Genomic DNA, 14,948 nt, shown 5'->3' with positions numbered 1-14,948 from the left:
GACTTCCTGGCAACAAGAGGCTGACTGTAAATTAAATTCACCAGTGGAATGCACTTGCCAGGGAACTGGGTGGCAGAAGTGGGCAGGTGCCCCTTACTTGCTGACTCTTGTTGCTGTCAGAATGGCCTTGGAGGGGCTGAGCTCTGTAGCAGCCTTCCACCACAGGCTGCCAGCTTTACGGAGGTGGAGGTATCAGTGGAGGCAGTGGCAGTGTCCTTCTGCCTCATGGACAGAGCCTATGATGCTCTTCCTGTTTTATTTTTTGACAAGGTCTTACCCCACATAGCACTAGGTGGCCTGGAACTTACTATGTAGACTAGGCTAGACTGGCTTGAACTCACAAGAGCTTTGCCTCCTTCTGGCCTCAGTGCGGGTTCCTGACTACCATCACCTCTTCACTGTGGAAGAGATAGCTGTCCTGGTGACAGTTCTGTAATAGAGTTCTGGGGACCCGGCTGAGGATTCCCTTCATCTTTCCCCACCGATCTTTTCAGCAGCCAGTTCCCCGCATTAATGGCCTTCTGCTTCATAGGGATTTGACTAGGGTATTAGCCCCTGATCGATCGAGCATGGAGGTTGTCCCTGGACTGGATGCCACAGCAGACCGGGACAGTGTATAGCCCCAGAGGCTGCAGGTGGGAGGATAAGGAGTGCCAACGCTGCCTGTGGTCCTCAGACCCCACTGGAGACTGTGTGTGTTGGGGGTAGGCTGGCAGGTAGCTGTACCTGCTGCCATTGTTGGAGCATTAGCTCACCATTCCACTCCTAGCCACCTGTCCCAAAGTGTGTGGAGGGAAAACCTATAGGCATGGGAGGGGGGGTGAGGGATTCTGAACACGGTCCCCGTCAAAGGTCCGGAGGCGCTGGTGAGTGGCCAAAGTCCCTTTAATATCCCTGAATTGCGTTACAAGTAATACTGCTGAAGATGGGGAAGGAATGGGGGTGGGGTGGGGGTGAGCTGGGAGTATGGCAAGGGAGGGTCCAAAAGGCTTAGCATGCATGGGAAATTATTGCTGTCAGAAGTTCCTATTTACAGGGTCAGCACCCTCCACAATTGCTTCTAGTGACCCCTCTCTTCTCCCACCATCTCTGCAGCCTCCCTTCAGGGAGCCTGGGGCAGAACGAAGCGCCACCTCTCAGAAGCCCTAGAGAGCGGCCTGGAGCAGTCTGCAGTCTCCACCCTCTTTTGTGGCTAAGGGTAGGGGGAAGAGGTCTGAGTGTCCAAGACTCTTGCCCACAAAAAGGACTCAGAGGGATGCGGGCAGAGGCGTGTGCTTAAAGCAGAGGGGGCCGGGCCGGTGCGCGCGGAGGTGTGTGCTTCGGTCCTCGCCCGGGCATGCAAAAGCGCGGTGGAGGAGGTAGTGGTGGCCATTAGGCGCCTGGCTGGCAGTCCCGCCCCTCTGCCCGGGAGAGTTGCATAGTCGTGGCCGGGAGAGAGCACTCCTCCCGGGAGCAGGCCAGAGGCCCCAGCGGGTCCGGGGCTCAGTCGGTCCCTGGAACCTGGGGTCCCTCTGAAAGAGGAATAAATAAGAAACAAAGGAAGAGGCTCCAGAACAGCTTCCTAGGACAGGAGTAGAAGGCTCAGGAGGCCGGGGACCTGCCCCGAAATAGGACCTTCTGATGGCCCCTCCCTGCCAGCTGAGGATCAGCAGGCTCCGCCTCCACCCCGTTTCTCCGGGCCTCTTCCTGTGGAGTTCAGGCCCTGGTAAGAGTGGGCTTCTCTCCAGACCCTTAGGGGAGGAGCAGCGAGCTATGGCCTTGCTGACCCTGCTCCACGACTTCCCAGTCCAGCTGGGGAAGCCAGACAGTTCGTGGGTGAAGCCAAGAGATTAAATAGAATAATAAATAGGTAAATAAATAAATAAATAAATAATAAATAATGCACAAATAAATAGCTGAAAGGGCCCTGCCGGACAAAGGAGTGGGTCCATGGGTGAGGTGCTCCAGGCTGTCCTCTAGCAAAGGCGGAGGCGAACCTGTTGTCCTGGGGTGAGGGAAAGTGCTCAAATAATCTAGGAGAGCGCAGCTCCAGGCCTGAGGCCTAGGCAGGAACTGTCCTGGGGCAAGAGGGGTCACCTGAGAGGGCAGAGCCCTGGGCTGCCTCCCAAGTCTGTTCCCGGCTAGGAAAGCTGAGGACTGAAGAACTACTAGAGGGAAGGAGGAGCTGGAGAAAGCAGGGAGTAGGATGGCCAATGAGATCAGGGAAGACTGAGGAGGTGGGGTCATGTGTGTAAGGGGCTGGACCTAAGGCCCAAGCATGAGAGGGCAGGACTGGAGATCAGGGATGGACAGGCAGAGGGCGCCAAGAGAGGAGAAATGTAGATTGTCACACACACACACACACACACACACACACACACACGGAAATTCAGCAGACACCCAAGGGATTGGACTGTGTGACAGGGAAACTGAGGCAGACAGGAAGTCAAGGGTACACTGGGTTTAGAATGAGGACTCATAGAGGAATGGTCAATGACTCAGCTGAGAACTAAGAAAAATCTAGTTAAGGACACAGCCTAGAGTTGGGCCGGGGAAACTTCCAGCGCCGGGACCCGGAAGAGGTACGGACCTGGTGCCTGAGTTGGGAGCCTTGAAGGCCAGACATGGGGTCAAGGTCCGAGTGGTGGCCAGAATGGACGATGGGTGGGTGCAAACGGGGATCCGGTGCAGGAAGTGAGCGGTGGGCTTAGTGGTGGGCCGGGTTGAAAAGAAAGTTCTGGGCCAAGATGGGGTTCACCCCCACCCTGCCGAGGGTACAGGCAGGGGAGACGCAGACTGAGGGGTAGGGGAGGCCTTTGCGGCCACCCCGCTCGCATGGCAGACGCTCAGCTGGCTGGGCCGGCGGGGGGCGGCGGCTCGGCGGCCTTCACGCACGCGGCCTCGCAGTGCTTGTGGAGGTAGGACTTGAGCGCGAAGCTCTTGTCGCACTGGCGGCAGCGGTAGTGCTTGAAGGCCGAGTGCGTCTGCATGTGCGCGCGCAGGTTGGAGCGGTCGGCGAAGGCCTTGCCGCAGTGCGCGCAGCCGAAGGGCTTCTCGCCGGTGTGCGAGCGCATGTGGCCCTGGAGCAGCCAGGGCCGGGAGAAGGCCTTGCCGCACACGCCGCACTTGTGGCGCAGGTTGTGCGTGAGCACGTGCATGGCGAGCGCGGGCATGGACACGTAGGCCTTGCCGCACGTCGGGCACTTGCGCGCCAGCTGGCTGTCCAGGCTGCGGTGCGTCTGCTTGTGGCGGCTCAGGTTCGACGACGTGGCGTACGTCTTGCCGCACTCTGCGCAGGCGTGCCGGTGCCCGCCTCCCGCCGTCGCTCCCGAGCGCCCCGCGCGCTCCCCGCCGCCGCCGCCGCCGCCGCCGCCTGCGTCCCCGGCTCCCGCCGCTTCCCCGCCAGCCCCGGCCCGGCGCCGCCGCGAGCGCCCGTCGGAGATGAAGAAGGCGTCCATGGAGTAGCTGTCGGTCACGGCTGCCTCCCCGCGGAAGTAGCGCGCCGACAGGCTGGACTGTGGGCTCTCGGGGTCGCTGTACTCCTCGGACGCCGCGGCCGGGTAGGCGGGCTCGGCGGGCGCCAGCTCCAGCCCAGGCTTCTGCTCGCCATCGTAGCCGCTGGGGGGCAGGCAGTGCGCCACATAACCTGCGGGTGACAAAGAGGGGCGTGAGGACGCTCTGTGTGTGTGTGTTGGGGGCGGAGGGGGCTGGGGTCCCCGCAGGCCGCCCTACACCGGTGCGCACCTAGCCAGCCTGCCCTCCGGGTCTAGAGCCTCCCTGGGTGGACCTCTGTCAGAGCAGAGGTTTGCTCAGTTCTGCCCACTTGCCTTCATTGTCACTAGTGTGCGCAGCAGCGCGGTGAAGGTAGCCTTATGGTCTCTGTAGATGGAGAGAGACTGAGGCACAGAGGGACTTGCCGCGGCCTCCACACTCCAAAGATGGCCTACCCAGCCCAAGAACATTCTGCCTTTCCACCTCTGTAACAACGCGCAAATCTCTGCCTTTTATTTTCTTGTTTTAATTTTCTCTTAGGAGGCTACATAGCCCCGGCTGCCCTGGAATTTGCCAAGTAGTTAATTAAGCTGGCCTCAAATTCACAGAGATCCTCCTGTCTCTGCTTAGAGGGCTGAAAGCCATTAGATACTACAACGGCCTTTGCCTTCATTGCAATTTTTACTGCTACGTGGAAGCTTATAAGTGGTGAAAGTGTTGTCCCAGCTACTCCGGATCAAGAGGGAGGCTGAAGCAGGTTAGGAATCTGAAACCAGTCTGGACAACGCCCTGAGACCCCGTCTTTAAATATGTTTGTTTTGAATGGAGCTTGTAATTAGATACGAAGCTCCAGGGGCTTTGACAGAGAACAATATAAAGTGATGGGTGATAAACATGTAAGCAAGTATTAAGCACTTTCTGTATGCTAGCCTGGACTTCATGCTTTAACAAGGTTAACTCAATCGTCATAGGAAATAGTATAAAACAGTATAATTATAGTTGCTGTTTCATGTGTAAAGAAGTTGAGAGAGTGAACAATAATTGCTATGTAAATGTTAGCATTATAATTATGCTTTTTATTTGCTTGAAAAAGTGGCTTCGATGAAGATTATTTCTTTGTCAGCCTCCCCCCTCCCTCACTACACTTCAGATTCTCTGGGCCTGTGGTCCTCAGCCCTGCCTGGCACACAGCAGGTGTTCAGTGAGTAAACGTGGCCTAAAGGAACCAGAGTCCAGCTAGACACACCTGCCCCAGTTTCCGGAGAGCTCTGTAGAGTCAAGAGTGTGACATGCAATGCCACAGCAGGACAGAAGACTCGTAGTATTCCTTTAGAAATCTTCCTGGGTGTCTGGAGCCTGTGTGCACGCGTGTGTGTGTGTGTGTGCGTGTGTGTATGCACGCGCACACACACAGACACAGACGCTCACTCTTCTCCTGCTCTGCTGGAGTTTAGACCAGAAATCCTGTCTGTCAGTGTGCTTGAGTGACTGCTGCATGGACAGGCTGAGTCTCTCAGGGGATTCTGGGGGCTTCTGGAGAGCAGGGGCCACCCCATTTGTCTCTGACTCCCATGGCCTTTTCTGATCTTAGTCCTTTCCCTGGGGACCCAGGGAGCTGGGCTCCTGCGAGAGCCCCTGGCAGACATTGAGCAAACTTATCATCCAGTACTTAATTACCAAGTGTTCCCATTGTCCTCTGATTCCAGAGAACAATAGAGGTTAGGCCCTTTCCCAGCTTTCACAGCTGAGGAGTGGCAGTCCCATTTGGCCCTCTCCATCTGACCTCAGGGACCTGTAACGCCCCTCTAACCCATGGCTTCCCCCCAGGAAGGAGCAGCTGGAAGGGGGCTTTAAAGCACTATCCCAGAAATGTCTGGCCGGCTGGGCACTGTGGCCAGCTTCTTTCCCTTGAAGGGCCTGGCTGACCATTCTTCAGGCCTCTGTTGTTTGTTTGTTTTTCTGGCATGTGGGATGGTCACAGATTGAAATCTGGACAAACTGCCCTTCAGTATTGCCAGTCTGTGTCCATTTTTCTCTGTCCTAAATGTGGCCTGCACAGGACCCTCTGCACACAGACTGACTGGGGAATCAGGGTGGCGGCTCAACAGAAAGGGACTCTATGGTCAGAAGCAAGGGGACAATGGTGGTTACTATTCTTTAAATTCAAGAGGTAGGATGACTAGCCTGGAAGCACTCATCTCCTGCCCATCTGGTTTCGGTCTGGAAGACCCAGACTGTCCATACCAGGAGCCGGCCTGACACTTTTGTCAAGGGCTGGGTTATTTATTTTTGTGGGTACTCAGAACCCACATGTTGAGTTCTGAGCTTTTTACTGAGCACTTACTAGGTGCCGGGATCTGTACTAAGCTCTACTGCCACTTCAAGTCCTTACAGAAATCTCTTCTGACAGACAAGGAAACTGAGGTACAGGCTGATGGGACCTGCTCACTCGCTGCACCGCTCTGCTTGTTCCCTGCACCATAGGAGGCCCCAAGGACAGGGTAGTGCTTAGGCCCCTCCCATCTCCAGGGCCTGGGACAGTGGCACCTAGTAAGTACTTGTGGAGTGAGAGATGCCAGATGTGCCAGGCGGCCTGGCTCACCAGCCCAGCAAGCAGCCGGCCTGACAGCAGTCCTGTCCTCCAGCTCTTGGGATAGGCCCACACCTTGCATGCCACAGAAAGGGGATGGCAGTTTGATGCCAGGACATAGGTGCTAGCAGAATGACCTTGGGCAAATCATCTGTCCTTCTGTGCCTTGGGTCCTGTAAATGAGGTATGCGATGGTGGGAGTGGTCATGTTATTTGGTCTCAGCATGTGACCAGCACTTTTAATTTAATTACTTTATTTACTTAGTGTTTCCGAAATGGGCTCTCACAGTGTAGCTCTGGCCATCCTGGAACTCTTTATGTAGACCAAGCTGGCCTCATACTCATAGAGGTTCATTTGCTTCTGACTCCCAAGTGATGACATTAAAGATGTCCGCCACCATCCCTGGTAGTGACCAACACTTTGTATGCTCTCGTACTAATGGATGGTGACACAGTGGTTAAGGGCATTACCTTGGGGGCAGTCTGCCTGCACTGGAGCGCTTACATTACCGGCCCCAGCCCTGTGACTGTCTGAATGAGGTGCTCCACATAGGCTTAGATGTTTGAATATTTTGTGTCAGTTGGTGGCACTGTTTGAGCAGGTTCAGGAGGTACAGCTTGAAGGGGACAGGCTTTGAGGTTTCCAAGCCTCATGCCCATTCTTAGTATGTTCTCTCTGTTTGGTACTTGCCACTGAAAATACAAGTTCTCAGTCTCTTGCTCCAGCCACCATAGACCTCCACTCTGCCATCTTAGACTCTGGACTCCCTCAGGAGCCATGAGCCTAAGTAAACTCTTTGGTAAGTTCCCTCGTTCTTGGAGTTTTATCACACCAATAGAAAAGTTAACTAATACAGTGACGTCGGTCCATCAGATCATCCCTCCATACCTCCTTTCCTTCCTCCCTTCCTTCCTTGGATTTGAGCCCAGGGCCTTGTGCATGCTAGATTAGCACTCTGATACGGAGTTACATTCCCACTGCATAGCTGTGTGACCTTGGGCCAAACACTCCTCCACAAGCATATCAGTAGAGGATGCGTGCTGACCTCTGGCTCTGTTTGAAGTGTTTTGCACACAGGAGTGCATCCTGTCCTCGCAACCAGACACCAAGCCCCAAGGAAGGTAAGTGACACATCTGGGGCCGCGGTTCTAGGGATGTGCCGGGCGACTTGTTACTGTAGCATTAGTTTACCGTCCCAAGCTTCCCCAGCCGGATTTCACTGCTGTGGTTTCCTTGGCATCCCTCTGGGAGCATCTTATAGGCTCTGTGGAAATAAGGGTTCCTCAAGCAACAGCTGCTTATTGACTCAGGATACACATAGAATTGCTTTAAGGACCAGCACCGTGGGCCCAAGCCCGGTGTCCAATGGCTATGACATTTAATGTCAGTCAGGGACATCATGTGATGACACTTTGCTTGATCATGTTAGGATTGGGTGGTTCTTTCTTTGTGATGTTAGGTAGCCGGGGCTCAACATGTATGGGAAGAAGGTTGACTTGGATGCACTGAAGACTTTCTGTATCATGGCAGAGTCAATCCCTATGTGATACTCTTTGTCCCTTCTATATCTTACTCCCTCATCACTCCCCTTTCTCTTCTGATCCAATGATGTCTCCCTACTATGTGACCCAGGGCAGAGGATGGGTCCACCACATCTCCACAAGGGCGTTGTGCAAATAGAATAGAATAGAATAGAGAGGAGATAGCCTCTCAAGCCATTGCCGTTATTATGTATTTCTGTATTTTCTGATGATGTCCAGGGACAGGGTGTCTCAGGGTGCTGTGTGACCTTGGGCAAGTCACCTTGCTTCTTTGGCCTGAACCTTGGAAGATCCTTAACAGCACTGTACACTGGGCTTTCAACCTTAGCATTCAGGGTTGGGCTAGAGGTTGTCCACTAGCTGACAAGCAGACAAAGGTCTCTTGAGGCCAGCCTGGTCTCAAAGTGAGTCCAGGGCAGCCAAGGATACACAGGAAAACCCTGTCTCAAAAAACAAACAGAACAAAACAGAACAAAAGGTCTCCTGCTGAAATGGGGCACAAAGGGAAGACATTTGGCTCACTCCCACCCTGACTCCTCTACGCAGACCATAGCTGTGTGACCTCAGGTAAGTCCTGGAGCTTCTGTAGGCTTAAATCTCCGCAGGGACAAGGACCAGAAGAACCTAACCTCTGCCATACTTACAGGGAGGGCTCAGGAGGTGTGTATGCCACCTGAGAATGCCAAAGAATCTGTACAGTTTGGACCACAGCATCCATTAAAAAAAAAAAATCTGGTGCCACAGGAATGATAGGAAGAAAAATGATAGGAATTACTGTGCTGGGGCTCCTTTCCACCCCCTCATGCACCTGCCTGGTCCTGGGTTGGGAGAGGAAGACTCTTACAAGCCCTACTGTGTCTGCTAGCCTTGCAGAAAGCACCAGCCAGCCCTGGGAACAAATACTACAGTATGCCAGAAGCCTGGTGAGGGCAGAGGACTCACCCAAGGTCACTAGACAGGGAGTCAGGCTTCAGGATCCATAGCCAGCATTTTCTCCAGAGCACCAGGGAGAGACTGGAGGCCCGAAGAGAGGGCAAGAGAAGCAGCTGGGTGGGGGTGTCTTCCAGCAGTGTCACACAGTTGGCCTGTGTCTCATGGGGTAGTGATGTGATGGAGTGGGGAAAAACCATAGCTCTGGAAAATGGTCCAGAGTCCTGTTCATTTCTGTAAATGATACTCAAAAGTAGTGACTCACACTTACTGAGCATTTACTGTGTGTGAGGCCCTTGCTGAGGCTTAGGACATTAGCTCAAGTCTAAGGTCAGATCTGCCCATACCTTTCCGCAGAAGCTGGAACCTAGAGAGGGGCCTTGATCCTCCCAGGGTCACACAACAAGCTCTCAACAGATCCTGCCTGGTGGCCTCCTTTTCTTAATGGATTCAGCCCAAAGCTTCTCCCCAGTGTCTCCCAAGATTCCCAGGGTGCCAAGTTTCCTCCAGGGAATTTCTAGCCCCAGTCCACCTCCCTCTTCTGAGATGGACAGAGGAAGGGGCTGCAGGGTTCCTGGAGAGGACCTATCCTGCTGCAGTGGGGGCCGCAGGGATGCTGCGTGGGTATATTTAGAGCTATTTCTTGCTGTGCCAGGGCCTCAGGCCTCAAGAATCAGCGCCAGCCAGCTGAGCAGAAAGCCAGGTCTGTCAGCAGCAAAGCGGGATAAAAATAGTTTCTCCTGTCTGCTCACAGAGCCGGGCAAAGGGGCTGGGTACCTCCCCCTCCCCCATTATAGCATCTTTGTTAGCTGTTCCCTGGGCACTGGACCAGAATGACACCCACCTTCTCCAAAGGCCTGGCAGCTGGTACCTCTGTACATCTGCCCACAGGGGTGTAGGGGCCAGAGTGAGGGGTCTGGCTGAACACAACCAGGGCTGTTAAGCCTGGGGCTGATGCCCACTGACCCAGGCCTAGAGAATTCCAGCTCTCCTCCCCCACCCTGACTCCTGAAATTCCCTGTGTTCTGGGCTTTCCTGACAGTGACCCAGTTCCTGTGGCTTACAGAGAGGCCCACAGCGTTGTGGGAATCAATAGAAAAGACTTCACAAAGAGGCTGTGGAGATGGGAGTATGTGGCTCCATGATGGAGTTGTCAGCCCTGGCTTGTGAGACAGTGCCCTGCTACCTTCTGGGTGGCCCTCTGCCTGGCTGCTTCTGGGCTCCCTGGACACAGGCGTACTGCATGCACAGCCCACCTCCTCTGCAGCGCTCCTGCGTTCCGCCCTTCCAAAATCTCTTACCCAGAGGCTGGCAGCAGACCCCCAGAAAACAGAGGGAAAGCAGGCTCAGAGGCCTGGGGCCTCCAGCTCCTTCAGCAGCATCTCAGCCAACCCCCAATGAGGCCCCAGGCTATGGGTCCTAGAGCACCCAATATGTATGTAGAGCAGGCTCCACCATCTGTACTTTCTAGATTCCTCCATGCCTTTTTAGCTCTGCAGAGTGCAGCCGTTCTCCCAGGCTGCCCTCAGCACAGTGGGTTAGTGTACACGTGTGGCCCCAGAGACTTTGGGCTGTGTACTGTGACTGACATAAGGGCCTTGACTACTCTCCTGCTCTCTCGGGAATTACTGTCAGCCCCCGAACTCTGTATGGGTCCCAGGTTCCATATTCCATGTGGGCCCAACTACTCTGTACTTCCACTGAGCCCTGATAATTGATAGGGAAACTGAACTCTTCAGTCCCCAGTGAGAGATTAACTTGGTCATACTCAGCTGCTCCTTTCATAAGAGAGAAACTGAGGCTGAGGAAGATGAGCTAAAGCTACCACCCCCCCCAATTCTGCCCCAGCCAGGCTTGAGATGGATCTGGAATGACCTTGAACTGGGCCTAGATCTTAGTCCTGGACCCAGAATCTTGAGCTGGATCAGTTTCTAGACATTGAATGAATTCTGATCCCAAACCTGGTCCTATAACCTTAGACACTGACCTTGGACCTAGAGTCTGGGTCTAGTCCTCAACCTGAAGTTGGATATAAACAATGGACCTGGGTGTGTATGTGTCTTTAATCTGGACCTTGACTCTAGATCAAGATCAATATGCCAAAGGCCGTGTGGTTACAAACACATGGGCCTGCTGTGTGTCCTTAGGCATCTACCCAGTCTCTCTGAGTTCCCTGTGCTGAGGGCTTGGGGTAACCCTCTGCATCCCCAGATGGGCTTTCTGAGGTGTGGGAAGGATGTATTGCATCTTAGCCTATTTAGCTGGGTTCCCAGACCCAGCTCTGGAGCGACTACTTGGCGCCATCAGAGGCAGTGAAAGGAAGTGGGAGCCAGTATAATGTGGTCAGCTAGATAAGCCCATGGGTAGGAGAGGAGCGCTCCTCAGCCTGCTGAGAGAGGCTTAATGTAGCTGCAGAGGGCAGACAACTGTGTTATTGGATCGGCATTGATCCCTGTCTGCCAGGGAGGGTGCGCTCTGAAAGGGTGTGGGTAGGAAAGGGCTGGGGTAGAGAGGGGGGCCCTGGCTCCCAGCTGGAGGTCAGAGGCAAGTGTGAGGGAAGGCAGGCACTCCAGGAGATGTCCTTGGCAGGGGACCACAGAGACCACTGAAAAGCGGGTGGAAAGCAGCTGTCTTGTCTGAACTGCAGAGTCCCAGCACAGACTAATGGGCTTCAGCTGGGAGAGGGGCTTGGTAGAGTTGGAGGGCTAGGTTTGGGGGGAATGAAGAAGGGTGTGAGTTGGCACTTCCCAGAGAAATCTATGCTCAGAGGCAACCTTGAAAAAAAAAAAAAAAAGAGAAGGGAAGGCTTCCTGGAGGTAACCAACTGTAGAGGGGTCACAGGGGTCACAGGACCAAGGTGCATCTTGTTGGAAGGCTGGGATAGACCTTTTCTCCTAGGAGCTCTAGAAGACTCTATCCTGAGTTCTTCCAACTTGGAGGGGTATACCCTATTTGAGGTTCTGTGGGCTTGGAGTCAGTCTGGAACCTGTACACACGGTGTTTACCTTCAGAGGCTGCAAGGGAAGTAGAGAGGAGTGGGGGAGGGAGCATGTGCACGTGTGTGATGTGTGGGTGGGGTGTTCTCTAGGAATTCTCCAGACTTCTTAGGCACTCCTAGAGCTGGAGGGACCCACCTAATTTGGGGTCCTGTGCCTTTATGAGGAAGCCTATTTGACTTCTACATTCATAGTCCCCCCCCTTCCTCACCCCCACCCCTAGCCTCATCCTTACCCTGCAGCCCAAGCTGAAGAAATGGCTTGTAAGAGGGTCTGTCTAATAGCTGGAACTGCCTCCAGCCCCGGGCCATCGCCCCTCCTTCCTCCTGCTTCCTCCATCCCTCCCTCTTTCTCCTCATCTTCCCCCTCCTCTCTTTCTCCTTGTTTACCCAGCACACTTACACACGCTGGGAGAGAGACACACATACAGAGAGAGAGAGAGAAAGAGAGAGAGAGAAAACGTCAGCTCAGCAATTTTTCACACTTCCCTCAAATGCTCAGCAAGGTTATTTCCGGCAGAGCGGAGAGACAACGGGCCACCAGGAGCCGGCAGGCTCTCTGAGGACCTTCAGAATACTTACCCATGCAGGGAGCCCTCATTGCCTAGTCTGGCCACACCCCACCAAGGGAAGAGGCCCTTGAGAAACAAGACAGAACAGAGTTTCTAGTTGAAAGGCTAGAAGGGCTGCCCTTCCTGATTTCCAGACTTGACTATTCACAGCAGACAGGACAAGGTGGCCCAGGCCGGGTGCCCTATTCTACCATGAGGCAGGCGGCAGAGACCGAATCTTGGAAAACTTCCTCTCTTAGACATAGTGTGGGTGAAGAGAGCCCCAAAGAAACCAGACCCACATCAGTTAACCATCCACAGAAACCGAGCTTGTCAAAGTTGGAAGGATGCTTAGTTCATGACATCTAAACTCTTGCACTGTTGGCAAGAACAAGGACCAGAAAAGGGAAGGTACTTGCCCAAGGTCATGGTCCAAGTCAGAGATCCAGAGCTACTCTATTGAGTTCCAAGCTAGGCATGTGGTTAGAGCAGCTCCAGGCTTTCCCAGAGGCCAGGGAGTTGAGCCCTTTAGAAAAGGGACAAAGACGGGTGGTTCTAGGCTGTTAAACCTGGTGGGACCTCCACAGAGACACATCCCTTTCCATCTGTACTTCCCATCCTTCACTCGGGCTTTTTCCAAAGCCTGCTTGGACCAGATTCAAGGCAAGGCATTCTCTTGCCTCCCTCCTGAGGAACAGCCTGCAGTTTTGGCTGTGCGTGAGAAATTCTCTGGGTTTCCTCAGCTGGCCCAGGGATAGGACCAAGCAGGCCACAGGAGTTTTATGCCAGTCTCCTTAGGGAATCTATGGAGTCCAGACCTGCAGAGACTTCGCTTCCCACCGGTTCCCCGCACATGTTTCCCAGCCTTGGCACAACCCCAGGGCCACCCTCTGCCCTGACAGCCATCTCCCTGGGCTTTTGCCTTCCACCCCAAGGTCCTGGAGGTCAAGAAAAGAGGACAGCAGAGTGGGAGATGTGGGCAGAGGAGTGGAGGCTTCTGTTGGAAGTTGAGTGGTGCCAGGAGCTGAGGGACTCCAAGAGGCATCCCTGATCACTGTCTAACTTCTTTGACCTTGATGAGGTCGCAGAGCCATTTTACTCAGCACCTTGTCTTTAGCTAGCTTGGCAGAGTGCTGGCATGTGGCCGCGTGCTTGGAAGTCCTCTAGGAGATGCCCCCAGCCTCTCTCTCTCCCCCCCCCGTTTCTGTCTGCCACTTCAGCTGCCAGTTAAGACTCATTCTTAGTGCCTCGCTCTTCTCTCTTCTTCCTCCACCCCTGTGATGTCAGATGTCTCACTACCAAAGTGACTCCTCCTTCCCAGACACCTGTCCTGGAAGGACTGCTGAGTGCTATGATGATCGCCCCTTGGCAAGGAATAGGTTCACAGACGCACCCTTCTACCGTCTGAAGGTCACCCATTTGGGGGGGCTTAAATGACCTCCGTTGTACCCCAAATCCTTCTCCCTACAAGAACTTGCTCTAAGAAGAGATGGGGTGGGGGTGGGACAGGATGTGGAGGGTTTCAGAGGAGCAGCAGGTTTGGTTGTTGGGGTAGAGGTGAGAAGCTGTAGAGAGAGGAGTGCTATCCAGGGGACCAGGAGGCAAGCTGGATGAACCCTTTCCAATAATCTCATCCTTTGAGTCCCTAGGACAGGCCCAGCTTTTGGCAGGCATGTGGCGGAGGGTAACAAAAGAGTTGGAGAGAGGAGGGCTGGAGAGCACTTGTCTGGCATTGCCAGGGGGAGCATGGCTGAAGGGAGGCGGGGTACTCCCACTTAATCCAGAGATCCAATCTGCTCCCCCCCCTTCACCCCCCAGGGATCGGCAGTCCTGATCCCTTACCTTCCCACCAGAGAGCACGCAGGCAGCCAGGTTCTCTGCCTCAACAGTGAGAGGGTACTTCAAGCCGCCCCCGCTAGCCTTTTAGGGGCGTCCTCTCTCTGTCCCCCCTCACTCCAGCGGTATTCTGGGGCCACAACTTTCAAAGTACCGGCTGGCGCTGGCTGCGGGACGAGCCGACCCTGCCACTTTCCATTGTACGACCTACCCCAGCCCCGCCCGGCCGGCCCTCGGGAAGTCCCGGCGGTGCACGCGGCCAGGGACGTCTCCTCCGGGGTTCCCTGCTGCGGCTCAAGTTGGGGAGCCCCCGCTCCTCTCCCCCAGGGCCCACTCACCGTTGTCCCCCTGAGGCCCGCGGGCGCCGGGCAGCACGTAGGCAGTCTCCAGGGGGTGGTAGGTGGGGGCCGGCACCCCGCTGCACTGGAAGCCATCCGCTTTGATCTTCTTCACCAGGAAGGAACGCGGCATGGTGCCGCCGGGCGGGGGGCTCGCGGGGCACGGGCGGCCCGGTGGGGGAGGCTGCCGGCCGGCGCGATTGGCTGTCGGCGCGGGCTTCAGCACTGGACAGCTCCCAGCGGGCGGGCGGCCGCGGAGCCGGCGGGGTGGCGACGGTCGCGGCTCGGGCTCGGGTGCCGCTCGGGCGCGGCGGCGGCGGCGCGCACACGGGCAGTCGCTGGAGCTGTGCTCAGCACTCCGGCTGCCGGCTTTATATGGGACGCAGGCTGGAGGAGATCAGGTGGTCCCCCAGCAATGGAACTGTTCAGCGCTCTAATCCATCAAATGTCCCCCAGGACAATCGCTCCGCACACGTTCCCCTGAACCGGCGGTGGGGGCAGGCCAGGCGTAGAGAGGAACGAGCAGGCAGGAGGGGAGAAAGTGAGAGGGACACAGGCGCAGAGAGAGAGAGAGCGAGAGCGAGCGAGAGAGGAGAGAGAATGAATCAGAATGTGTACGAGTGTGTGTGTGTGTGAGAGAGAGAGAGAGAGAGAGAGAGAGAGAGTGTGTGTGTGTGTGTGTGTGTGTGTGTGTG

At 55.2% G+C, this 14,948-nt stretch overlaps 1 protein-coding gene across 1 annotated transcript; it reads right to left on the bottom strand.

The window, feature by feature from the left end:
* Positions 1-875: 875 nt before the first annotated feature.
* On the bottom strand, positions 876-14,386 carry Scrt2 (scratch family transcriptional repressor 2). The gene is made up of 2 exons (XM_055618005.1): positions 14,254-14,386; positions 876-3,625 (listed from the first exon to the last, which is right to left on the bottom strand). Exons 1-2 carry the CDS (start codon positions 14,384-14,386, stop codon positions 2,826-2,828), a joined length of 933 nt encoding a protein of 310 aa, XP_055473980.1. The 3' UTR covers positions 876-2,825.
* Between the last annotated feature and the right edge of the window lie 562 nt (positions 14,387-14,948).

The sequence above is a fragment of the Psammomys obesus genome, unplaced genomic scaffold (genome assembly GCF_907164565.1).
Source record: "Psammomys obesus unplaced genomic scaffold, mPsaObe1.curated_primary_1811, whole genome shotgun sequence".
NCBI lineage: Eukaryota > Metazoa > Chordata > Mammalia > Rodentia > Muridae > Psammomys > Psammomys obesus.
The sequence above is the reverse complement of the archived record's forward strand: the minus strand, read 5'-3'. Positions and strand labels throughout refer to the sequence as shown.

What these genes read in the sequence shown, in the direction of transcription:
- Scrt2 (XM_055618005.1), bottom strand. Translation starts at nt 14,386, where the DNA reads ATGCCGCGTTCCTTCCTGGTGAAGAAGATCAAAGCGGATGGCTTCCAG. An exon ending in CGGGCCTCAGGGGGACAACG is followed by an intron (nt 3,626 to 14,253) that starts GTGAGTGGGCCC and finishes TGTCACCCGCAG; the next exon opens with GTTATGTGGCGCACTGCCTG.